The sequence below is a fragment of the Filicampus tigris genome, chromosome 2 (assembly GCF_054856515.1).
Source record: "Filicampus tigris isolate MCC_2025a chromosome 2, RoL_Ftig_1.0, whole genome shotgun sequence".
NCBI classification, from domain to species: domain Eukaryota; kingdom Metazoa; phylum Chordata; class Actinopteri; order Syngnathiformes; family Syngnathidae; genus Filicampus; species Filicampus tigris.
Window position 1 is genome coordinate 11371155 of NC_141218.1, and position 26397 is coordinate 11397551.

General features: G+C 40.0%; 2 protein-coding genes across 5 annotated transcripts; both read right to left on the minus strand.

Annotated features, from left to right (window-relative positions):
* Window positions 1-480: 480 nt before the first annotated feature.
* Window positions 481-12150, minus strand: nxf1a (nuclear RNA export factor 1a). Of its 3 annotated transcripts, none has more exons than XM_086023773.1 (23): window positions 11998-12150; window positions 11735-11825; window positions 11190-11240; window positions 9928-10153; window positions 9588-9720; window positions 9416-9499; window positions 9173-9277; window positions 8965-9045; window positions 8413-8482; window positions 8134-8222; window positions 7922-8029; window positions 7726-7835; window positions 4960-4996; window positions 3666-3734; window positions 3482-3537; window positions 3293-3400; window positions 2179-2237; window positions 1967-2082; window positions 1852-1894; window positions 1516-1594; window positions 1014-1196; window positions 869-929; window positions 481-779 (listed from the first exon to the last, which is right to left on the minus strand). In XM_086023773.1, the coding sequence occupies exons 1-23, from the start codon at window positions 12022-12024 to the stop codon at window positions 741-743; spliced, it is 2025 nt and encodes a 674-aa protein (XP_085879899.1). In that variant the 5' UTR covers window positions 12025-12150; the 3' UTR covers window positions 481-740. The 3 variants fall into 3 exon arrangements, with proteins under 3 accessions (XP_085879899.1, XP_085879900.1, XP_085879901.1); XM_086023774.1 differs by having other exon boundaries at window positions 12107-12125; XM_086023775.1 differs by lacking the exons at window positions 11190-11240; window positions 11735-11825; window positions 11998-12150 and adding an exon at window positions 11310-11550.
* A 1417-nt stretch (window positions 12151-13567) lies between these two features.
* Window positions 13568-22043, minus strand: LOC147151386 (seipin-like). Of its 2 annotated transcripts, XM_086020889.1 has the most exons (12): window positions 21912-22043; window positions 21399-21484; window positions 20826-20887; window positions 19104-19289; window positions 18140-18389; window positions 17916-17994; window positions 17178-17321; window positions 17019-17054; window positions 15333-15467; window positions 14345-14442; window positions 13918-14038; window positions 13568-13832 (listed from the first exon to the last, which is right to left on the minus strand). In XM_086020889.1, exons 5-12 carry the CDS (start codon window positions 18382-18384, stop codon window positions 13773-13775), a joined length of 918 nt encoding a protein of 305 aa, XP_085877015.1. In that variant the 5' UTR covers window positions 18385-18389; window positions 19104-19289; window positions 20826-20887; window positions 21399-21484; window positions 21912-22043; the 3' UTR covers window positions 13568-13772. The 2 variants fall into 2 exon arrangements, with proteins under 2 accessions (XP_085877015.1, XP_085877006.1); XM_086020880.1 differs by lacking the exon at window positions 21399-21484 and having other exon boundaries at window positions 21912-22042.
* Between the last annotated feature and the right edge of the window lie 4354 nt (window positions 22044-26397).

The window sequence follows — 26397 nt, forward strand, 5'->3', positions numbered from 1 at the left end:
TTTCTGTTATGCGTTGTGAGATTTAATTTCCAATGTGGCTCAATAAAGGTTAGTAAAGACTGGCTAAGGGATCATTTGGGGAATTTAAAAAAGTACAAAACAGCTCCAGAAATATATTTAATTGCAAGTCATGCGGCACTTGTTTATTTTGTATGAATTCCAATGTAATGTTAGCAGTCATATGGTCATAGATCACAAATGGATCTGTCCTGACTGTGCTGTAACACTGACCCACAAACCTAACTGCACCAACCTGCTGCCCTTTATCCTGGATTAGCAGGCATGTCCTAATGATGGGTCATATAAATAAAACAAAAACAAACAAACCTGACAGAAATGGAAATAAAGAATTGTGACAAATCATTTTCAGACTGCCAAATTGACTCCAAGCAGGAAATATTGTATTTGTGAAATGTGTGAAATATGTGTCTCAAGAAATGCATTAGCTACATTTAGTATAAAACAAGAGGAATAACAAAATACTGGCAATGTTTTTTTTTATTACAATGAAAATATTTCTATACAGAGTGAATAGAAAACAAAACCTCACAAGTCTGATTTCCACATAAGTTGCGGAAATCTTTGGCTGCTAAAACAAAACCACGTTAACGGAACTTGCACTGTATACTCCACAATTTTCTGCTACTTATCCAATAAGAGGCAAAAATAAAATAAGACAAAATTATCAAACAAACCAATGTAGCAATTTTAAATTTTTACAAGAGGTATGAATCAGTGGTTCATTTGATGAATGCAACATCAGGGATTTTCCCTTCCGTCTAGACAGAGAGCAAAAAAGAACAGTATTTTTAGTGTCATCTAATAATACATGCTGCCAATTGAATGTGGATCAAAACTAACTTGTTACCTGTAACTGTGTGAAGATTTGTGCCGCTTTGTTAAAGTCCCACTCATTGTCTTGTAAACACCTGCGACAAAGAACAAATGTTTCGTTTAGACACTTCAAAACACCACCAAGAAAATACTTGCAGACTCAAGATAAAGGGACTGACTTTTGGGACCATTCCAGGTTCATGCCCGACTTATGCGAAAAGGCCGTGAGCATCTCCTGCTGAGGTGCGGTGAGAGTGGGCACCGGGCTAGAAGACGGCGTCGGTGCAGGCGCCACGAAGGCCTTGCGGATCTCTTCCGTTGTGGCCATTCGGATGAAGAGCTGGTCATTGACAATGCACAGGCTGCGGAACACGTTTGTAATATTAGCCATTCTTCGCTGAGGATAAAGAATAAATGCCTGTGGGAATTGTTAAATTATCCGACCGCACACGTTGCTCCACCATTAGTATTGAATTATACGTGGCTTTCATGGTTATGACGCTGCGGCATCGATGCTATTCGTGAGCCCTTCTACATCGTCTTGCCTTGTTTGGTAGCATTAAATTAACCAAGAGATTTTTAAAAGCAAAGCTATGCGGTAGTTTCAAATTCATAATGTGTAATTCTGTTGGTCTTATTTTATTTATATTCGAATATTAAGTAGGAGTGAAAGCTGCTTACCCAGAATTCCCTGCAGGGACCGTGACGAAAACTCGAGAGAAGGCCATGGTGGAGTCTCGGGATTTCCCATTGACAGCAACTAAAAATATATATATATTTTCATAACATCAGTAGTAGTTTAACCTTTTCCAGGATCATTCAAATGTTGCTTTTTTTTTTTTAAGCAAAACTTTTAAAGTCATGACAATAAAGTTGTCATATTTTTCCAAGACTTTAAAAAATGCAACTTAATTATTTTAGTATAACGCTTTTAGTAAAATAACTGAATAAAAAATAAGCATCTTTTGTTCTAGAGAAAAATAGGAACGTTGAGAAGATGAACAAAAAGACATTCACCTTCTTTGAAGATTCCACTCACGGTGAATGATAGTAGTGTGTTCTGTAGAGAAATAGACAGTAGTTATAAAACAAAACAAACAAATCATCAGGGTCGCCTGGACATAGCACTCACCGTGTAGGTATTGACGTCGATGGTAAAAGAGGCGATGTCATGCTGAGTTTTGGGCAGCTCGTTAATGAACGCCACCACATTGAGACGCGTGTGCTTCAATAGTCTGAAGCGCATCGCTGTTAAATTACACAAAGTGAGAACATGGGAAGGCATTTCATGACACAAAATGATGACTATCGCCAAAGTCCCATTTAAACAAAGTAAGAACTCACTGGAGTCTCTGATCCGCTTGAGGTTTCGACTGTCTTTATGGTACTCTCCCAGGCTTGACCTCAAAACACAAGTTACAAGTAGAGCAAACCCCCATTTATTGCGAGGGTACAAACCAGACCCAAATGTAAGAGGTGAAAATCAACAGAGACAGCTAAACCACTCCCAACACACTTGAAATGAAACTAAACAGAGTGAAACACACAAACTAAAATCACTTAAGTGTCAAATGTTAACTACATTATGTGCCCTTAAAGTGGAAGTCAACCCAAATATATTTTTTTTAGAATATGTTCCCAGCAGGCCCACTAGTTGAAACACGGCATTCTGATTAATTTTGAGTGTGTGGAATATAAATTAAGCAGCAAAATGCAGTCGTTTTAAGCCATCTCTGGGGGCAGCCATTTTGTCTTCTGTCGACTTAAAAAAAAGGACATCACAACTGCTCACAACGACCAATCACGGCTGACCAGTTTTCTGAATCTGAGCCGTGATTGGTCGTCGTGAGCAGTTGTGATGTCATTTTCAGTCGACAGGAGACAAAATGGCCGCCCCCAGAGATGGCTAAAAACGAGTGGATTAACACTTATTCCACAAACGCAATATTTATCAGAATGCCCTGTTTCAAATAGTGGGCTTGCATAGAACATATTCTTGTAAAAAATATGTTTGGATTGACTTCCGCTTTAAGAGGCGGGGCCTGGTGGGGTGGCCTGTGATGTCCGCGAGTGTCTGGAGTGAGCTGTGGCCAACATCAGCTTATGAGTGATGTGCTGAATGTGTTTTACTGTTCTCCCAGCGTTCAATGAACTCCTGAAAATATATCTGACCTCATTTTTTAAAGTTTCAGTATCGCAGATTCTTGTATTGCTCAGATTTAAAATACTGTTGCAGAATTTTTTTCTATATCACACATCATTAGCTAATTTAATACAGCCTACCACCGCTCATCAGAATGAAATGTAATCCTGCTGCTGGGACACTTAATTTCTTTATGGAACAAAGGTAACAAAATAAACACGAGCACATTTTTCCCACACACAACCTGCCTTTTGCCACAACTGACGCCAACTTACAACAGAGCAAATTAAATGTTGTTTTACTTTGGTATTTTACCTCGAAGGGTTTTGGTTTGAGAAAGGTGTTGTGATGGACAACGATGCGCCGTCATGGTAAGCGTCCAGGAGGGGCTGCCTGTCCCCAGAGTCGTATATATTGTAGTACCTGACACAATTACATGAAACAAGTTGAAGCGTTGTTGTGGCATCGTGTTGTCATTTATAAATTTTTCCGACACAAACTCACTGTTGCAAGAATCGAAGGATGAGGCCCTTGATTTCATCCGAGCCGAAATAGCTTCCCTGGATTGCCAAATGAACATGAACTCATCGGTCAGACTTCCAATTGTCAAGTTATTCAACGTTTTATAACTTGGCAAGAATTTAAACCGAATGTCTTCAACTACTTGGCATGAGACAAAACAAGTAACCTTGGAGGGGGGGATAGTGGTGGGTGTTTCCACGTCGAATCCGATGGGCGGAGGAAGGTCATTTCCATCCTAAAAAAAAAAAAAAAAAAAAATTTGTGATGAGCATTCAAATTATATTTTATAAAGATCATATTCCCATTCTTTCAATCGGCAGTGGTGCCTTGAAATACGAGTATAACTCGTTCCGTGACCACTCTGCTAACTCATTTGCATTCTCAAATCATCCTTCCCCATTGAAATAAATGAAAATGTCATTAACTCATTTACTGCCACACATTTTCAGACCCTCTTTTCCTACAATGTTTGAAAAAAAAAAAAATCAGGGCTGTCAAAGTTAAAGCATTAACTATGGAGATTCATTTAAATTTTATAACGCATTAAAAAAATTAACTCAGTTTTATTTACTTTGTGTAGCAGTTGACCTCTGTTCACTTTGCAGCCAAACTTAGAGGAGAATCAGTCACAAAGACAGTCTTTTATGTAATTTTGCTTTAAAAAGTTGCTCGACGGCTCATTGGAGACAATCCAAAATAATTTAGGCACTTTGCAAAGCCAAATTCAAATCTCATAATAATTATACGTCTTTGGTGTATCGTTCAGCTGTTGTATATTACAAGATATAATCGTATTCAAAGATGAAAGAAAGCTATTAGAATGTCTTTGAATCAAAATACACTTTTTTTGTTTTGTTTTTTACACATTAAGTCCAAGATTTTACTCAAGTAAATATCGGCTCCAAGCTTCATAAAAAAAATTGTAGTTGAAAAATATACGATTAATCACAATCAATTGTGGAAAATTTAACAATTAATTATTTAAACTTTTTACAGCAGTAAAAAAGATATAAATAAATTCCTGGGATTTAATGGAACTAATCCTGGACTGAAAAAACAAATACATATGTCAATGGCAGTGAATGAGTTAGTGAATGAGTTAATCCCATTGTCTTTCTATGTGTTTCCCAATATGCATTAGGATTAAGAAAGCGGACTTTTAAGGCAAATTTACATCACAAGGGGCGTGGCAATAAACATCATAAAGCCTTTTTGAAGAATTGTTCACTATCTGCCAAACTGCTGCTTGTCGTGGAGTTGAGTCACTTGCCCTACTTGTATATCGAAACATTTTGCCCGCAGAAAACAAAAAGGAAAAGAATTGAACAACGGATCGTGCCTCAAAGGACGTACATCAGGTCACTTATACCTCAAGGCACCAATGTATATTGTGTAATTTCCGCACCACCAATACAAATAACACGGGCAGATTAAAACATAAATGAAAAAGTAGAACTCACAAGTTTAAGCAGCCGGGGAAACCTCTGCCGCATAGCACTGGCATGGGAACAAAAATCCAAAAGGCATTAGATCATCATCATAAAGGGAACAACGACAATAAATGGTATTTATTGCTGCAGGTAGCCGTCTCCTGTTGGCCTACTCAATGTCATTGAATGCCTTCAGCAACTCAAGATTAAATCTGCAACATTGCCACTTCTGCAGAAATACTGGTGATGTCAAACAATTTTAAATTGTCGGTATATGAACCAGCCAGACGTTCTTGGTTTGAATCTGGACTCAGGCCTGTCTGTGTACTTTGCATGATTTCCCCGTACTTGTGTCGGTTTTCTCCGTCTACTCAGGTATCCTTCCACATTCCAAAAAACATGCTTGGTTGGTTAGTTGAACTGAATTATCTTAATTATCCAGTACAACAAAAGAGAGTGAGTAATTGTTTTTGTGCACTGTCATGTCAGTTGGGATAGGCTCTGTCTCACCGGCGACTCATCACACCGAACAGGATTGGTGGTCAAAAAAGAAAGGATGGATACAAATGGCAAAATGACCCTGTAAACCATTTCATATTTGTCTCTTACGAATGGACGCCTTTTAAACAGCTGTCATTCAATACTGGTAAGTGCAAACTCTTCCCAGTCAAACTCTAAAGGTTCGGCTTTTGTTGTGCTCTTTTTGTATTTCCAGCGAGTCAAGATTACTGCCACGATACCGAGTCAGAGAGGCAAGGAGATGCGGTGGAAGCTTGCTCAACGCACACTTCCTGATTGTTATTCTCTACGTACTTTGACAATTCATGATCTTAAATACACGTGTGAATCACATACTTAATTTCCTCATCTCATGCGGACATGTTGAAAACAACAATAGAGCTCGGCAAATAATTATTCCCTTTAAGACCCACGCAGTGACACTGTTCCCATCCCCATGTGCACTTACCCGCAGGTATACTCACCCTCTTCCCCAATACGGACATGGGGAAGCGACAACCACACTTTTCTAGAAGCACATACACACAACAAACACACTCAAAAGACACACAGAGCCAGTCTATGACAAGACTGCACTGGAAATCAGCAGGCGTGTTCCCTCTGTAGTAGGAAAACCAAGTTTTTGTTAATTCTCACAATAGCCGATGAGAAATAAATAAAAGAGGGAACGAAAGAAAGACGAAAACTCTTGAACTTCACGAAGACCTGTGAGTAGATGAAGCGGGTGACAAGCACAGAGGAGAAGTTAGCATGAGAGGAGACTTGTCGCTCTGTGATTATCGGCAAGAAAAAAGGAGAAGGTTTCAGCGTGAGCTGGGCCCAGCTGCCCCCACTGCTCATCCGTTAGCATTAGCCCCCCAGCAGCTGATTACAAAATTACTACTCTACTCAGCAATCTTAAAAGTAGCAAAATCCTACACTGAGTTTGAAAAGTCTAATGCCAAAGCCGTTGAGGAGATCAGACTAGTGATATCCTGCCATGCAGGATTGGATTATTATTTTTTTGCGCTGGTCACAGTCACCAGCAGTACGGAAGAGGGAGTGTTTTACTTCTTGTGGCCAGGTAAAACATCGATACCCGGTTCAGAATGTTTCCGTCAGAGGCTCTTCCAAGCAAATTCATCCATTTCGATGAGCCAGCTGATTGGCACATCACCGCTCACTGACAAAAGCTTGCCCCCCTTCACCCATCGGCTTCTCCTGTCCAGTCCCGCTCCTCCACTGGTGGCGCGAGGCCGCACACGCCGGGACTGAGGCTGAGTAATCGTGACTGTGCCTGCCTTAGGTTGTCCCAAAGTTTCGGAGGTGGGATCTTACCCGTCATGGGCTATCCAGCCTTCCATACTCGCCTGATACGGGAAGCCGAGTGGGCAAGGGTGTTAGGAGTCAAGGGGGAGTCACTGGCTGTGCATTTTTGTTACTTCATCCATACGTAAGTTAGGACATAGGTTTATGCCTCTCTCTTGTATACAGAACGACAACAGTCGTGGAGCGCTGCTCAAGATCTTCCTTGCCGTTTTGTCATAGCAGTCCACAATGTTACATGACCCTCTGTCTAATCTAGGAGTAGTAGCCTATGGTAAATTGTTGTTTCACTGTTGCCTATGGGATGCCTGCATGGGATTTCAGCAGGGGGAACGCTGGGCACAGCACCACTGAGAACCTTTGAACAGATCTTAAAAAAAAGATCTCCGCCCAGACACAGATGGAAAAGAAAAGACAGCTGCTCAAATGCTGAAAAAAAAAGCATAGAGGCGTATTTTCAATCAACATCTAGGACAGTAAGAAAAATATCCGCAGTTGAATTGAGTAATATCAACCGACAGATGACAAAAACATCCTGCACAAGAGGAGGGTGGGGGGTTGAAGAATAACTGGCGTGGTTAGTCAATGTGGAACCAACTGAGATCCCGCAAAGTAATGAGCTCCTTACACACAAACAGTGGCGTGGTTAGTTAATCTGGAACCAACTGAGATCCCGCAAAGTAATGAGCTCCTTACACACAAACAGTGGCGTGGTTAGTTAATCTGGAACCAACTGAGATCCTGCAAAGAAATGAGCGCCTTACACACAAACAGGGAATTAAATTAATCAGTTGTCTCTGCTCAATCCAGTCATCCTTCCCTGCTCGGCAACCAAACAACCTTTAATCAAGACAAACGCTTATTTTGGTCTTTGTATGTATGCACTTCTGGATGTGCAAGTCTGGCACAGACATTTATAATTTGTGTTCCCTGCACAAACACTGATCTCACCTCCCAGAATGGTCAACTAACCTGATGTACGAAGCCTGGTCCTTGAAGAGGTCACACAACGGGTTCCTGACCAGCCACAGCTCCACCAGTTTCAGGCCTTTGACTTTGTCCAGATCTCGATCTAACTTCAGCTAAACAGCAGCAGTGTGACGGTCGGTGTGAAAACAGAATTACTAAACAAAAATGGTGATAAAATGTTAGCGGTTCCCACACTCACCTCATTGTGGGAAAGGTTGAGGCTTTTCAAATTAGGCACTTTTGTAACCAATTCACTAAGTTCATCCAGTTTATGGATTCGGTTGTTGCTCAGATTCAAGCTGGTCAGCTAGCAAAAGGAGACAAGTAGATTAGGAAGTATTTGTATCACACAAGTGGAGCTGGGGATCATATTTTAATATTAACATTTATTACATGCATCTTTCATCACACCTCTGGAATGTTCTCCTCAATAATCTTGATGACAGCTTCCATATTTGTCTTCCTATTCAGGATGACTTCGACATTCTGGGAGACCAGGTCTGTCACGATAAAATGTGATTCCACATTTTAGACATGACACTATATAAATAAAATTGTTTTGTATAAATGCTCATCCACTTCTGTCAAAAGCAGTCCTTTGTTTAGTGCAAAAATAATAAGCTAGAGCATCCAATTAAACCTGTGTTGAATAAAATACCAAAGGTGCAGGCATTGAGAATGTGTGCTTACCAGGGTCTGTCCGGATGTTGTTCAAATCCAGAGCTTGTTGTGAGCCATCAAAACGTTTTGCCATACATTGCTGTTACAGAATCAAATAAAGAAAAAAATTAATAAATTCTAAAAACCCATAAGTATTGTTTCATACTAAAGATGCACCAACGCCACTCTGTCCCGAAATTCAGTACACATCCACGCACTCGGAAAAAAATGCTCTGACACGACAAAAATCGATACCACTTTCCCTGCCTAATATTTCTTCCAGGTAAGCAGATCAATTATTTTGTAGGTGTTGAAGTTCTGTGAGAACCTCAGGTTTAAGAGGGTGATTCTATAGTCTCCTTTAGGTTTTGGGGAAAGTCGCGCCAGGCACTCTAGGCCTTAATGGGTTACGGTAATTAACAATTGCAAGATGTAATGGCATTATCAAGTATCAGTACTTGGTATTGGCGAGTACTTAGTTATTAGAAAAACATCAGTGTTGTTTTTGAGAAAGGTCAGAGGAATGATATTGAGCACCTCCTTCACAGACGTGACAGAATTTCTAAATTCTTTTTAACTTACCTTCAAATGCTCAATATCTTCTGGCTTTAGGTCCGACAGGAGGAAGTTAGGTGGATTGCTGGGATTGACATGCACTTCCACCTTAAGGAAAGAAACATCAAATCCATTAAAAAAGCCCCATTGAATATGTGTTGAATTTGCAGTATTTGTGTATGGAAGGGTTTATTGAAAGGTGATGTTTTTCAAAGAATTAAGTTAACTAACACACCTTGTAACCGTCCGTGTCAGTGATCTTGTGGGAGCATTTATGCAAAGCGCTGGCTGCAGTGGCATCGTCCAAATAGAAATGGGCTCTGCTATGGTCAACGTGGTACTGGAAGAGCAAAGCGTAATGCAATTGAAAACTCTCGCCAATAAAAAAAGAAACCCTTTCTGCATGAAATTTAATACTTGAGGCATAACAAAATTGAACATTTAAGGAATGGTACTCAACAAAGATGCTGTGCCTCACCTGAACAGGTGTGTAAGTTACAGTGCAGATGTTCTGAAGCGCGGTCAATAACCATTTCTTGTCATATTTTTTTCCATGAGGAATCTTGGGGGAAAACATAGTTGACAGAGGCATGAAAATTAATAGCGCAAAAGAAAAGTGCAGCTTATGTAACAAATAAAGCGATACGCACAGTCACTTTGAACCAGGTGCTACGGTTTCGGCCTCCAACACCTCTGTCTCCTCTAAAGCCGCCTCTACCGCCTCCTCCTTTGCCATGTCGCCTGTCTCGGCCGTCTTTTCGAAAGGGCCTTCCGTATGGGGTGCTGGATAAAGAAAGAAATACATTACAAAATGAGACAAAGGTAGTTTCAACAAGTGTGCTTTTCTTAATGATCCAAGACGCCATCTTTTCTCTGACAAAAATACATCTATGAATGTCAATTTAACATTTTAAAACAACTATATGGATTGCTTTGGGGACTACGCGAAGCAAACTGTTGTTCAGAAAACTATGAATTAGCCGCACTCACAATCTGTTCTGGTTGCTGTTGTCTTGACTGTTGTCGTTCATTGTCACATCTCCATCAGTGTCTTCAAGTCTGGATCTCGGTCCCGCACCACCAAAACCTCCTCCATTGCCGCCACCGCCATGGCCGCCACGTTGGCGGTCTCTTCGAAAGCGTTCATACGAGCGACCTTTATTGGAACTTCTACCTTTACGGTTGCGATTGCTCGGTCCAGTGCGGTCGTCATGCTCTGAAAGATGTATAAATATTTTCACCTGACTGTTTCAAATGTTTAGATCAAAACCATGAATACCATTATCAATATGTTACAGTGTGTGTGTATATATATATATATATATATATATATATATATATATATATATATATATATATATATATATATACACACACACACACATACATATATATATAAAATACTGCTACTATTAATAATACTGTGATAATGAATATAATACACACAATCAATATAAAACTACAACAGATGAATGAGAAATTAGCTTTAGCCTAATTGTAAGTGTCTTACAAAGTGTCGATTTAAATCACAGCTGTCAACCACAAGGCCCATGGGCATATTGTGTGACTACTTAAAGTCCCTAGATAAAAATATGTACCAAAATTAGCAAATTGTTTTTACATTTAACAACCTTGAGATACTGTAATACATTTTTTGGTTACCAAACTACGTTAAATTGGACAACAGTTGAACTTACCCCTTTCCTTGACTACACAATTCAAAACTAGTTATCCATCAATATGTTTTGTACACTAAATATATTAGTTGACCTGCGATTGGCTGGTGATCAGTTCGGAAAAAAATGGAGAGATGGATTGACCATTATACCGTAACTACTACTAAGTGACCTCTAACAAAAATTAATTTAAAATATATAAATAAACAGTTTAAATAATTATTTTTAAAATGATTTAGGTCACAAAAAATGTTTGCAAGATCTCTATGTCATTATATGAAAGTGAAAACAAGATTACATTTTGGTACAGATTTAAGTAAGACACATTAAGTGAAGGCACGCGATTAGCTTTAGCATTCCACATAAAACGATGTGACCGGCCTCGAGTTTGACACCTGTGATTTCATGTGCATCTACATTATGGATTTAAATATGCATCTTCCATAGCAAGTATCAGTTATAGTGACAACGTGGAACGAGTACTGCTTTTAAACTCGTTCTTTCAAACAGTGATTACATAATTTGGTCCAATAATAGAGCTAGAGGAGACACGAGGCCGAGGGTGAAAAGGGTTACCTCCTGAAGTCATGAAACCAGTGCATCTAACCTCCCTTGACAGCATAGAGCCTGAATAAACAAGGCACCAGAAAGGAAAGGCGGAGTAAGATTAACGATAGACTGAAACACATTACTTACCAAAGTAATGGGCACCTTCCGCCATCTTTCTGCGAGGGCGTTAGGAAATAATACACCAAAATAGCCGCGGTGGTTAAGGTTTGTATAAGGCAGGCAGATAAAGCGAGCAGCGTTAATTTATTTTCGCCTAAAAACGACAATTTAACAAAGATGAAAGGGCACAATGGGTCGTTGCCACGCTAACAGTCTAGTACAGCCTAGCAAGCTTCGACGCCTTCTGCTCAATACCAAAATGGCGGATGTGTACACTTTCAGCTTCCGGGTCAAGTTATGAGTAGCGCTACGTCACGCAATTCCACGTTTGCGCATGCGCTTCCCGGAGCCACAGTATAAAAACAGTAACATTAAAATATGTGGTCATATTAATAAGATTCTTTCCAGATATTTCCGAATTAATGGGAGTTAAATGGTTGAAATTAACTTACTCTGGTTTAGCGCTCGTGTCACCTGCAGGTTGGGGACACGTTTCCACTGCGTGTCCATGTCGTCAGGTACACATCTACCTGCCGGGTTTACCTACATTGGCAAGAAAAATAAAACAAATGGCAAAACCATAGGTTCTAAAAAAACATACTTAGATGGGCAAAACACCGTCTCTTGACAATGCCCGGTTTCATTTCGCGACTTTAGCTTTAGCTAGCCTCCACACTTTGCCCATTCCCTTAGCTATACATAATTGTGGACTCACCAAGAACATTTTCGACATTGTCCACATATTGTTTTTATATATCTTCAGGTGTTTGTGACGCGACGAGACGACTAAACGACGACAGAGTCGTTTTTTAGCCAATGCTCACGTTCATGTCACTCACGTCGTCCCGCTCTTCTGTTTGGCGAAATATCAAATGGCGCCACCTTGTGACGTCACTATCATTTAGATACACTCAAACCATATTTGAATATCATTCAAATGTGTAATACTCGTGACACGTTTACATTGCATTCATGCATAAATATAACATATGACCAAAACGTATATTTAAAATAAATAAATAAATCGTATGTCATCTAATCCAATTTAAAGACCTTTATGGATTCTAGGTGCATAGTTTCTCTAAAGAAAAATCTCACGCACCAAAAAAAAACCCCAAAATGTCACATACATTGTCACATACAAATAATGACAACTGCTAATTCTGTTCTATGCCTGGCAACAGGTAGCACCTTCCGCCATCTAATGGAAACTGGCATAGGTGAACAAAGACATTCATAGTATTAGTAAATAATACTTTTCAGATCAATTTAGTGAAATTGGATCATTTCTGCTGCAGTACTGATCCTTCAAGACACACTAATGTACCCACGGTAATATTACTGATATATATATTAAAAAAAAAAAAAGAATATCACGCTGCACTTCCTACTTTTTGGGGGAAATTTGTAGACGGTCTGGCAGTCATTGATTTGACAACTTTTGTCCCAAATTTGAGCATTTTGTCTACATTCCTACATACAGTTCCTCCGACATCAATCAATCCTAAAACTAAACAAGGAGCTTTGTAAAGATCATACAAAATCAACAAGGCCCTACAGGGGGTAGACTGTCATGTTTGTGTTATGTCCAGTGAACTGCATGTGTATGACGGAGTTGCTGTTTTAATGCAAAGCAAATTTCGTAACTTGGCAATAAAGTATTAAAGTATAACATATATCGATTTAAGTCACTGATAGTGTAGTGGTACGCACGCCTGCGTTGTGTGCGGGCAGCGTGGGATCGATTCCCGCTCAGTGACGGTGTCTGTGTGTGCCCTGCGACTGGCTGGCGACCAGTTCGGGGTGTAGTCTGCCTTCGCCCGTTGACGGCTGGGATAGGCTCCAGCACCTCCCCGCGACCCTGTATAGGATAAGCGGTTTGGAAGATGACACATGACACATATATCAATCTATCTATCAGTAAAGGGGCAATTATCAGATGATCCAGAGCAATTATCCCATAGTGTGGGAGACCCTCAAATAGATTGACTTGGTGGCACACACCGGTAGTGATCTTATCTGATCGACAAAAAAAATCTAACACATATACTGGACATATACACATAATGGAAGCAGCACAGCACACTGAAATGCTATGAAATAAACAGACTATGCAGTTAAGAATACAATTTCATGGAACAAATGTTAGAATTTAAACTTAAACAATTGTAGGACAGTGCTTTTGACAGTATTGTAAGTGATGCAATGTGTTCTTTCAGGTCCAGAATTTCCCCATTTAACAGAATCTTTCTTCATGCAAATCAAAACAGACTAATGCAAAGAAATGAGACACTCGTACCTTTAATTTACCACAATATTTCAAAATTTCTTTGTCCAGCTCAAGTACAATCCAGTCGGTCATAGAATGTGTCGGGACAATAGAGAAGGAAAGCATTACAATACTACTCTCAGTTGATTCATACGAAATGTCTTTTCAAGATGAGGAGAAGGCTGGTCATCATTCACGTACAGTTTACAGCTAAAAATGTCTCAAGTAGGTGTGTTGCGGTTGTCACCATTTCCCAACCTGCCTGCCGCATTTATTCGGGCCTGCCAACAACAAAAGTGATTTAAAATCAACTCATCAACTTTGAATGAATGTAATCAGTATGCACACATGAGGAATGTCGCTCACCTGCTCTGGTCTGCCCAACAGCAGCCTCATGTAGCTGAAGACCAAGAGGATGCTGAGGAAGATGAAATTGCTGGACATGCCCACAACAGCTGACAGGACAGGGAAGTTGAACAGCATGTACCTGAAAAATGGAAACATCTTCTATCAATATCTTTAAAAATATTTTCTTCTTTTTAAAATAAAAAACATTTTCTGAACACGTGCAAAGGCAGAAAGGTGTGGATGCAGCAGTGAAAATACAGAGGATATAATTGCACATGACAAAGTCATTTTGCACTTCACAAAAAGAATAGTGTTTGTTATTAAAATATAAAAAAACAAAAAAAACAATGAGACGCTCCCTTTTTTTTTGCCATTTTCTTGCGCCATTTCCAGTTTAAAGATACGTGTTTGACAAATAAAAACAATTACGATGTTCCCCGCTCACCTTACACCAGTGAAATAAGCGTGGATGTAGAGCTGGGACGAGTAGATCTGCACCTTGCTGGAGAGGATCTCAATGACAGCTGTGGCTGAGGGGGAGTACTATTCATGATGAAGGAAAGAGACAATGAGGTTTTTAACAATGTAAACTACCCAAACATTTTGTTTTTATTCTATGCAGGCCCACTAGTTGAAACAAGGCATTCTGATTAATATTGCGTTTTTGGAATAAGAGTTAATCCACCCTTTTTTAGCCATTTTAGCTAACTGCTCCTGAGCAACTGTGATGTCATTTTCAATCGACAGAAGTGCCAAATTGGCCGCCACCTGAGACAGCTAAAAATGGGTGGATTTTGCTGCTTAAAGGGGAAAACGACATCATAACTGCGCCTGAGAAACTGTGATGTCATTTTCAGTCAACAGAAGTGACAAAATGGCCGCCCCCTGAGATGGCTAAAAATGGGCGGATTTTGCTGCTTAAAAAGAAAGTTAACCCAAACATATTTTTTTTCAAGATGTTCTATGCAAGCGCACTAGTTGAAACAAGGCATTCTGATAAATATTGCGTTCGTGGAATAAGAGTTAATCCACCCGTTTTTAGCCATCTCGGGGGCGGCCATTTTGTCACTTCTGTCGACTGAAAATGACATCACAACTGCTCAGGGCTCAGGTAACTACCAATCAAGACTGACCTGTATTCTGAAGCTGAGCCGTGATTGGTCGTTACCTGAGCCCTGAGCAGTTGTGATGTCATTTTCAGTCGACAGAAGTGACAAAATGGCCGCCCCCTGAGATGGCTAAAAACGGGTGGATTTTGCTGCTTAACTCATATTCCACAAACGCATCATTAACCAGAATGCCTTGTTTCAAGTAGTGGGCCTGTATACAACATTGAAAAATTCATGAAAAAAATGTTTGGGTTGACTTTCCGCTTTAATAATTCAGTTATCTTATTATTTGGATTAACTGATTGTTAAGAATTTGGTTCTCACTGGGTCGTCTGTGTATTCTGAGAAGAGTTCCACCCCCAACACTTGCTTCTGCTCAGCAACTCCACTTATGAGCACCGGGAAGAACAGCAGCGTTGACAAGGACCTTAGAAGATTCGACTGGTACCGCAGCATACTCTGAAACAAGAATGTCAAATCACCGGTATCACATTCCAGTAAACACTCCAGTGAAGTCACAAGGAGCATTTAGGATTTGAAGGTGGGATGTGATCATTTTCATTGGATCAATACTGTATTTAAAGTAGTTTGTCCCGGTGGCGTTGCCGTAAGAGTACTACTGCAGATTAGGTTACTAAATTCGTATCCATCTCATGCTGTTATAAAGCCAACATAGTTAAAAAAAAAAAAAAAAAAAAAAAGCAATACAGCCATCCTGCCTTTGTGTTATTATAGAAGTGCTGCAATATGTAACTATAGTGGTGTCTGGAGATCTGACTTTTATTCGTTGATGAAGAATGGTGAAGGGGCGGGGGGATACTTCCACTGAAATCATAACTCAACTATTATCTCCACTTTTATCGAGATGCTGATTTTAAAGTATATGGTTTCTTACTCTGTTTGTGAAAAACAGTTTTGTATTTTTTGTCAAATTGTACTATTTACAGTGCTGTCACAATGTTAAAACAACAAAAAAGTCAAGCCATTAAAAGGGACATTTAACAATTGTGCAGAATTTACGTTTTAAGTCTTTGTATTTAAATAATTAAACATTCAATATATTATTGAAGAACCAAGTAAATCTTTTGTCATCTGTTTATTAATAAAAATATGTCTGTGAGAGAGCAGGTCTGGAATCTGGAGTCCAGCCACCTAATCTGCAGCAAAGTACCCTACTATCATGTGAAACCCCTAAGGTAAGCAGAGCTGTACTGTTAGCATAGATAAACATTAAAAAAAAAAGTAAAATGTTGCCAACATTAGCTTCTGATAACGAGCACATATTCAAATATTTGGCTAAGTTGTCAATATAGGGCTGGGGGGTATTTGTACTTGTCATGCAACGTTGAGCAACCGCTCGCTTCGTCGCATGCACTAGCGCCGCAACTGGTTGTCATGGTAACGAGGTTGTAGTCAGCATTTGCATGAGATAGAATCCCCTCCACCCCCTCAAATAAATAGTGATTTGAACAAGAGTGGTACGTGGATATTAAATGTATAAAATTGTTTATCCTTTGTGTATTTTGATGGGAATATGTCAGAGACCATTTATTGAGACACCTGGGAACCGTTTTTAACAAGAAAAAAATGCATTGTATAGCGTTCCTACACTTTTTCATTATTCACTATTCACATACTTTATTTGAAGATTTTTTTTAACCTACCCTGTTATTCACAAAAAATGACTGCTTAAGTGCTTCAGATAAAGCGCTAATATAAATGCATTGCTTTGGCGCCATCTCGTGGCCTCTTGGTGTTTCAATGGATTGAGGACCTTCCTGTAGTGCTTTGTCCCCACCTTGCAGCTTTCATAGCAAATTCTAATCCTTTTTTGAGGGTGCGACAATTACACTTGCGTATTTCCCTAACATTACAACACAATCATTCAAGGACAAAACAATGCATTAACATTTAACACAAACTTAAATGCTATATTTGAGCCAATTTACTGACATGGCTCTCATAAAAGCAGCAGGCTCTGTTTGAGCAGGTTATTAGTGCTATACTCACAAAGCGAAAGCTGGAGAAGGACGACAGCTGCCTTGCCTGAGAAACACACAGCAACGAAGCAGTGAACCAGCAGAGTCAGCACAAACATGCTTATTAACATACTCGTCAACCGGACACTGCTTGCTGGGAGCTGGACGCAGGACTCGGCAGGCCACTCACAGAACGAGCCGACGTCGCCACTTGGCCTCCGTCACGAGAGAAGCAGGTTGTCCTGATCATGAACATCCCAATCTCCTGGTTGGTCTCGGAATCAGGCATGTCCAACTGGAGAGTTATTTGATAGGACTGGCCGATTGTCAACACCTGAACAAAACGAATACCTTTAGAATGGCAGATGAGTTATTTATGGAGGGCAGAGTACCATAAAACAGCAGCTCCATACCCCAATTTGTATTTCATATCTAATCTACAATATAGGTGTGTTTGATTATATTCATTTTTTAAGGTAGTGAGACTTTTTTTTCTTTTGGTTTTCATTAGCTGTAAACTATAATCAATGTCATAAAAAATGTTTTTAAAAAAATCATTACATATTTCACTCAGTGTAGTGAATCTTTATGATACACAGTATGGCTTTCTATTTTTTCAAATGAACTACTAAAATTTCCAAATACTCACATTTACTTGCACCTATACTAACTCAACTGAAAAACAAATGTATGTTAATAAGCACCCCCCCCCCCCACACACACATCTTTTAATCTTTACCATCACGAAACTACAAAATAAAGTACAAAAAATAAAATTCTAATCCTAATCTTAATCTAATCTCTTCTGTGAGTCTGTTGACTCATGCAATTAGGGAGTTTAATCTTTACAAACCAGCCTTTAAACCAAAAAGCATTTAAGTATACAAAGTAAGTGATACATGTGCTCACACACAGTAATTGCACGTACAGGTCTGTTGTTTCTCAACAGAGAGACATTGGCCACAGGATACGAGCACATGAAAGACTTTGGCGAGTCACAGTCTGTTCTGCAAAAGCAAAAAGATGAATTTGAACGATAGATGGATAAATAAGATTTGAAAGGTGTGGACAAAGGGCCTCATTCACACTGACTCATTGGAGAATTTGGCCAAATCTGTCATTTGCTAAAGCCCATGAACGCCAGAAACTCACCTGTAGTAATAGTGCACCGGAGTCGAATAAGCCGCCAGAGGCATGTAGGAGTAGTAGAAGCTCCCGTACACAAAGGCGGAGATCCAGAGGAGCAGCGTCAGGACGGAGAGCACGGTGACGCCCTGCACGGCCCTCTGACGGACACGGTAAATCCCATTGACAGCGGCATCGTTTAATCTCGTCAGAAAAGCACCAAAAAGGACCAACGGTTCATTTCCGGACTGCATCTGATTTGCTCGATCCATTAAACCTAAAAAAAATTGAAGGGAAAAAAATACAATCGCCTTAATCATCTGATTTGCTCGATCCATTAAACCTAAAAAATTGAAGGGAAAAAAATACAATCAACCTTAATAACAGTGTGGATTAAAACATTTCCCTGTGCTGAAAAAGATGCAAATACTTCTGATTACCAAACAAAACAAACATTCATTGGACCGAGACGTGTGAAATCAGCGAGTCAAATTTCAGGTCACAAGCACAACACTTTTAAATCAGATGACTTCAGATGGATCAAAACTTGGGCTGTTTGATTTGGAAGCAAGAGTCTGCCAATGAACACTCACTGACTTTTGTTTTATGCATTTTATTAATTTCAGCAAACTAACGTCGTTACGGAGCTCACTACTAAACATATTAGGGTATACAAATAAAACAGCAACACTTATGGCATTCCCCCCTTTGAATAGCTAATGAGAGGGAAACAGACATATTTTCAATTTTAAATAACTTCGTACAGGTTGGCACTGGTGGATGAGTGGCGGTCTTGCAACTGGAAGGCTGCTGGTTTGATCCCGGATCCTATGAAAGTTCCCTGAAGCAAGATTGCACATCTCCAACTGCTGTGTCATCATTGTGTAAATGAGGCAATCTTACAGTAAACAAGGGTGACTCGATGGTTTAAATGGCACTACATTAAACGCAGCCTAATATCTACTATGTGAAATAATGTGTACTGTCTTACCTTTGTATTCTGATGCTCCATGAACAGCGTGGCGAGTCAAGTCTTGGTCTACGGCTCAACACTATTTGGATGAAGTTTTGTGAACAGGACTGTAACCTCCCCAATTCCGAGCTCCAACAAGTTAGAGAAATAGTTTTAGTCCAGCCCCCTGTCTACAGAGCTATTGCTGCCAACTGGAACAAGGTTCTACAGAGGACAAGACAGAGTTGCAAATGCTTAACACGCTGTTACTATTTTTGTCTGGCACCTTTTTGATTTACGTATACCGTATTGGAATGTAAGTTCTTGTACACAATATGTGAACTCACACAACAGAGGTGGCCCTCACTAAATATGATATTTATAATTCATGGCGAACAATATCACAAATTGCTCCTTGAAAGTCAACCAGCTCTCCTAAAGTAACAGAAGAAAATGCCGCTGTAAGAAGTTTCTATTGTTTGTTGGCTTATAGCAATGTATATTTATTGTATTGTATACATTAGCAAGTTTAAATAGCACTCCATTTAAATTCCCAGTTATAGTTGTCTGATTATAGGGGAAGAAGACAAATATAGGCCTACTACAATGAACAGTGTTACTTTTGACGGTACTGTAGGCACAAATCTGCCAATAGACAATTTTCTCAAACTATTTATTACATTGTGATGAATACAATATAACTTACAAATAACGACTTTTTAACTCATATATGGAAAGCAGCAATAAAAATACTTATGCTTAATAATTATTGTTAAGATAAAGGGCTCTATTGTCTAGACAGCGCACGTGCGCTTGGGTGTAAAAACTGGTGCATCTCGAAATTTTCGTGTCGGTGCAAGCCTAGTTTACCGTGTTGGGGAATCTGGCGGACTGAGGGAGTTTTCTTTTACATGCCTCTGGCACACCTGACAATTTGGTGTCAGAAATAGACTAATCTTTAGACTAGCTAAAAGCAGGTCTAGGTTGTGGCACAGGTGGTGTAATGTAAATTGGAGGATTTGAGCGAGGTGCAGGGAAGCAGATTAAGAGTTCCGCATCATTGTTTTTCATTTATGAATGTGACAACAGCGTGCATCAAACCCTCTAAATCATTGTAGAAATCAATTAATTGAAGGTATGATTATTATCATCAACATCTTTATTATATTTTGAAAATTATCTTGGCTGAGGTACATCCGTGTGGTAGTGGTGTTGGGGATCTTCTGCATTGACTCCGGAGAGTTTATTTATGCTTTGCAGTCTCAAAGAAAGAGTGTGTGTTTCTCACACGCTTATTTTAAAGGGAGTGAGAGGAGCTGCCACCATTGGACTGGAAGCAAATCGGCTGTGTTAACTACCACAACGGCGTAAAAGCCCATTTCTAACGGCGCTCATCTATGAAAATAGCAAAGGAAAGAAAACTCCACCTATGCACACAGTTCGACCACGCTTTGCGTTGGGCTCAAAATAGGGCACAAAAAATGAACTCAACATCATATGGCACAACTATAATTTGATCAATTGCAGAAAGAGGTAGACACTTCACCACTCAACAAAACTATATTATACAGTGCCTGTGTGCTCATGAAACCTTTTTACAAGTACTTTTGAAGACAAAAAAAAGTAGAATATGGGTTCAGGAAATATAATATAGACATAAAAACAAACAAATGATCTCCTTCGGTGAAAAGTATAACAAAAAGGTGTAAAGAGATCTAACTCAAACTCATTACAATGGCATCATTCAATATCAAAACATACCAACGATGGAATCAAGGCCCCAGGTCCATCCTGCTATCAAAAACAGAACAATAGGTGGTCCTCTAAATAAGATAAGAATGACAAAAAAGATGAATCAATATTTGTTTGTTAAAAACAAAAAAGCTCGACATGTGGTGCTGACTGAAGTGAGGTCTTGCATGACTTCATTCATAAAGGTAGTTTTCTCAAGTTTTCAGATCTGATCCATATTGAGCATTTTGAAGCAATTTATCAGGCGTTCAGTGAAATACATGGAAATTGAAAATGATAACCTTTAAATTGTTATTGCAACAATGAATTGTTGAAATTACCCGAAAAAGTAAAGAGTTGCAATGTACACTTTTATAATATATTTTTTAATATACTTTATAATATTTTGACAAAGTGACTAAATGTGACACAATAAATCATGTTCAGGCGCTTACACCATGAGTCTTAACTCATAACATCAGGCAGGGACTTAATGTGTTTCAGTGAGACATTTATAGCCAAAAAGATGTAAAGTTTAATTCAAATTCAGTCTCCTCTGCATCCAAGCGAACACAAAGCAATCATTTTATACGATGAGATTGCCTTTGCTTGCAGGATCCACTGCGGGGAGTGTGGAGATGTTGTTTATGCAGCCTACAGGCATTGTGGGAGTCTTCTATGCTTTTTGACTGAGCGAAAGAAAGAAAAGACGTCACTGGAAGGGAGCAGATGCTACAAAAGAGATGCGAGACAGCTCCGAGTGCATTGTGAATAATAAAAGGAACTCCTCTAGCAATGAAAACAGATGTCAGCAGAGTGGAGCGCCTTGTGAAACCAGTTATTTTGACAAGGCTCTCTTCCGTGTGAAAACAAACCCGGCAATGTCCGTAATTAGCATTAAAAAGACAAACAAAAACGGAGTTGCCTTAGTGACATCTTGGGTCAATATAGACTCAAACGACAATCCATTATTGACACATCTGCATCGTCCAAAGTGAAAGCTGTATCAAAATGTCATCCATTACAAAGATAATAAAGTTCAGCTTTTAGGTATTAATTTAACAGCTTCTTTATGTTATGGTTGTTGGTGAGCAGTTTTACCCCAAGTCTACCTACCTGAGTTCCCAAAAAGGAGGACCATTACCAGAACATTTCTGTACAAATCCCGCTAAGTGAGGACTTTATTTTTAGTTTCTGCCCTTAAATTCCACTTGGGCTTGTGAAAGTGGGCCACCAAATCCAGCAGTGAAAAAAGTTTGATGTGTGTGGTAGTTGGCATCCACTTTGTAAAGTGCATTATCGCCACCCACAGGGATGGAGTGGAACAATAACGTTTCGCATACAGTATAGCCCAATAAACTATAGAAGTGTTCTGTGTCCTGCTTGTCGAATTTGGCTGCAACAAGTTTTGGTTTCAACCAATCAGAGGATGGAAAATACTGACGTTATTTTGGTTCAGCTAGGTGGCCTGTGATGTGAATTTGAAATCTGTTCGAGAAACAATCTGATTGTTAATGTAGTTGAAGTTACATTAGCCAGTTAGGCTGAATCTTAACGCCTTCAACAGATTAGATTGACATGGCAACACATTGACGCTGAAATATGACAAACAAATCTAACATTGACATACTGGAATCCTCTCCAGGTGAGAGAAACGCTAGAAAATCAAGAGAATACACTAGGCCGTTGGGAATAAATCAATACAATTTCATGGAACAAATATTACAATTTAGGCTCTAAAGCCTTGCTGGCCCTGACACTTTATTTTCTTTTTGTCCTTATGTCATAGAGCTGAAGCACGTCGCACCATTCGTCAAGATGGATAGGTTTGCTGTCAATATTGGAGGTGATTCCAGAGGCTTACATCCATCAGCCCCTGACAATATGATAAGCCCCCTCATTAGAAACCGCCTCCCTCAGTAGTCCCTCGTTAATGTCTTCATCCCTCCCTTCCTTTCCCTCCATACAATTTCACTGACACTTTGCTCATTGCCAGTTTGCTCTTTCCAAAGCTAACAGCTCTGTAGATACCCTGATCCCTTATGGCGCGGTCACCCTTGTGCGCTACCTTATCCAAGGCTTGGTTGCAAGCACCGTCTAGGGGTCCCTTGGGGGGGCACTACCCCTGCTGAGAAGCGTCTGGCGGGGAGGGGATGAGGCCACAAAGCCAGGCTGGGTGTCGCTCTCAGTGCGGCTTTATGCCTCGGCCTCTTGGGTGGCTCGGGATGAAAGAGAGACAGAAGGGCACCTCAGCAGGGGGGCTTGAGTGAATTGATGCCGTCAGTTGAATTAGCAGTAGATGTGCAGGGCAGGATGAGGTTTGACATTCAACATTTACTACTGCACGTTGTAAATAAGACCTGATCATTACAGAGAACAGAGGGACATTCAGTCACCATCAAGCATGGCGCTGCCTTTTTGGTCCTTTTCAGTGGAACTGTAAAATCCTTCAGTTCATCTCAATCTGGCAAGTCGCTCACCAATGTACAGTAATTCCTCATCCATCCATTTTCATGCCACTTTATCTCATTTGGGAGAGCTTGAGCCAACATACCATAGGCGTGTCTGTCCACCCATCTTTGGAGGTGCTAAAGCATAAAGTAAATAAAGTAAATCCAAGTACCCCCCTAAATTTTAGAGGCCTTAAGACATGCAGAGAAACATGCTTTTGCAATGTGCACGTCTTAAAGTGACACATGGATGAGCTTAACATTGGCACTTATAGAATAGGTTTGTTTGTAAAAATGACATCAGTAATAAAATGCCCACCTCAAAAGACTCTGTAGTGATTTAAGGTATTTTTTTTGTGATTAGGTTTACGACAGATTTCCCTGCCCCTTTTTGGGGCGTGGCCTATGTTATGTTTTCGGTCTCAGCGGTATACGTCACGGGAGGGAGCCAAGCGTGGTAATATTGCTCGCTTTGTCAGTTCTTTTGTCTAAAACGGCGACCGATCGCCACCAAAATGCAAATGCGCATTACTACTCTTGTCCACTTCAACCTGTGAAAGTATAAAAGTGTTCTGCACAATAGTTTGGATTTATTGACATAAAACGTGATCTCATCAGGGTCACCTCCACAAAATCAAAAATACTGTGGCGATCGCTTCTCCACTTACACAGGCTCAAGCGGACAAAAGCATGAATGTGCACACGAACCACGACTGGTTTAGATTTCTGACATTTAGCGACGCTAAACTCGTGTCAACTCTCTGGAGGCAGATGGCGACTGGCAGTGGGCAAGCAATCAGGCAAGCACGGATCTTTAGTTTGTCATTTTATTTGAATACACAATGTGTCGGGACAGGATTGTGCTCAGTGAGAGAAATGTTCAGGCCCACCCTGATTTTTCCAGGCCCACCCATTAGCCACGTTCTGGCTCCGCCCCTGCGTGAGAGTGAGGTAAGACCTCATCACACAAGCGCCAATGTTCAGCAAACAAAAAGTTCCAGCGAGGAGGCTGACTGCACAGCTGAGTGTGGCCGCATTGGAACGTACCGTTTCGGCTGTTACGTTCCACGGCGTGTTGTCGGTCAAAAAACTGTGGCCATTCCTCATCCAAATAAATGTGTACGTCCACTCATTCCCACTTCAGTCTCTGTAAATATCCTGACTGGTGTTAAATGCCTCGCTCGTCCTAACCGTGATCAGCAAAGAAGCAGTGTTTTTTTTAATTAATTAATTTTTTTAAGCAAAGAAGCAGTGTGCGCTCGTCCCAGCATAAATCTATGTAGCTCATGCTCACTTCCATATTTCCTCATTCTCATAAATCAGCCACGGAGAGGTTAATCCTTTTGATATGTTGAAGTGGTCATTAGTAAGGATGTCCACATAAATTTTGGTGCCAATTGATCACCGTTTTTGGACGTTAGAAGCAATGTTTTCCAATGGAGGGTTTGTAATCGGCTCCTCTGGTGACTCCGACCAAACAAGGATAAAATGGTAGGGGGGCGGCCATTCTGCTCATTAACAGGAGGCGTTATTCATGGAGTCACTTATTTCCTAATTTCTCCCAAATTTATTGATCAAATAGAAAATAGAATAAATAGAAAACTCTTTCCAATTTCCTGATCAAAAAATATATTAAATGAACTTGTTAGTGAAAACATGGCCATCCCGGCCCTACCGTCCCTTTAATAGTAAAGCCAAGGTATTACTGACTAGTTAACTGACTGGATGCCCATTATCATTGAAACTCTGATTGTGTGTGTGAGTTGGTGTGCTTGTGTGCATGTTTTTTGAATAGTAAAATGGAGCCCCTTGACACCGCGTATCTGCAGACCGAACACACCCCTATCGGATGTGCTCTGACACCAAAATTGTCAGCACCCCTAAACATTTGATCGTAGAATTGCCCCTGCTGCATAGTTAGAGTGTTTTTAGTTGATCTTTTTTTTTTTTTTTTTAAACCAGAGACATTTAATCTCAACTGTAAAAAGATATCTCAAAAGTATGATTATTGGTTTTGTTAGGATCTGACTTAAAGTGGAAGTCAACCCCAAAATGTTCCTTACAAGAATATGTTCTTTGCAGGCCCACTAGTCAAAACATGGCATTCTGATTATGAGTTAAGCAGTAATATCCACTCGTTTTTGTCCATCTCAGGGGGCGGCCTTTTTGAATGAGAATGTGAATGAAAATGACATCACAGTTGCTCAGGGCTCAGGTAACAATGAATCATGGCGGATTTGTTTTCTGAAGCTGAGCCATGATTGGTCGTTACCTGAGCCTTGAGCAACAGTGATGTCATTTTCAGTTGACAGAAGTGACAAAATGGCTGCCAACAGATATGGCTAAAAAGGGGTGGATTTTGCTGCTGAACTCATATTCCACAAACACAACATTAATTAGAATGTCAAATTTTGATTAGTGAAGGTGCATTGAACATATTATGGCAAATAATTGTTTGGGGTTGACTTCCGCTTTAAGTAGACCTCCCACACTTTAAACACTTTATATGTTTTATTCGTACAGTGGGGTACATTAAGTAACTCTTAAATGTCTTAGCTTGCGAGCAAAGACACAACAAACTTTATTAATAACTATTGCTAACAAAATATTAATTATCAGGATCCTTGTATATTTTATACTTTAAGAGAAGCACTTAATTATCTGTTCCAATTGTGCTCTCAGTGAGATGAGCGCCGTGCATAGACTACAACACTAAGTATGAGAGACAGAGGCTATAATTAGTGTTTTTTTAGTCGTTCCTTTCGCTTGTGTAGCTGTACAGTAATGTTTCTCTGGAACAAAGTAAATGCCTATTCACATAACCAGGTTTAGGACTCTGAAGCAATTCTCAAAGGCGTTCCCTACCTTGGAACCGGAGGCTCCCCGCCCATCTACCCCCTCCATGCCGGTCCCTCGGTGAGTGCTCCCCGGCGCGGTCCATTGTTCTTCGGCTGCTTCCAGCAGAACCAAGAGTCAAGGCGTCAAGCGTGAATAGCCTAACTTCCGGTCTTTGCTGTCAGAATATTTTTAATTGCACGCGCATCACTGACGAACACTATGCATGGCCACGTTTTCAAGGCTTTTATTTTCTACAATTAATTATTGTTTTTCCGGTGTCATACCTTTAGATTTACAATGGTGATGCTGAGCGT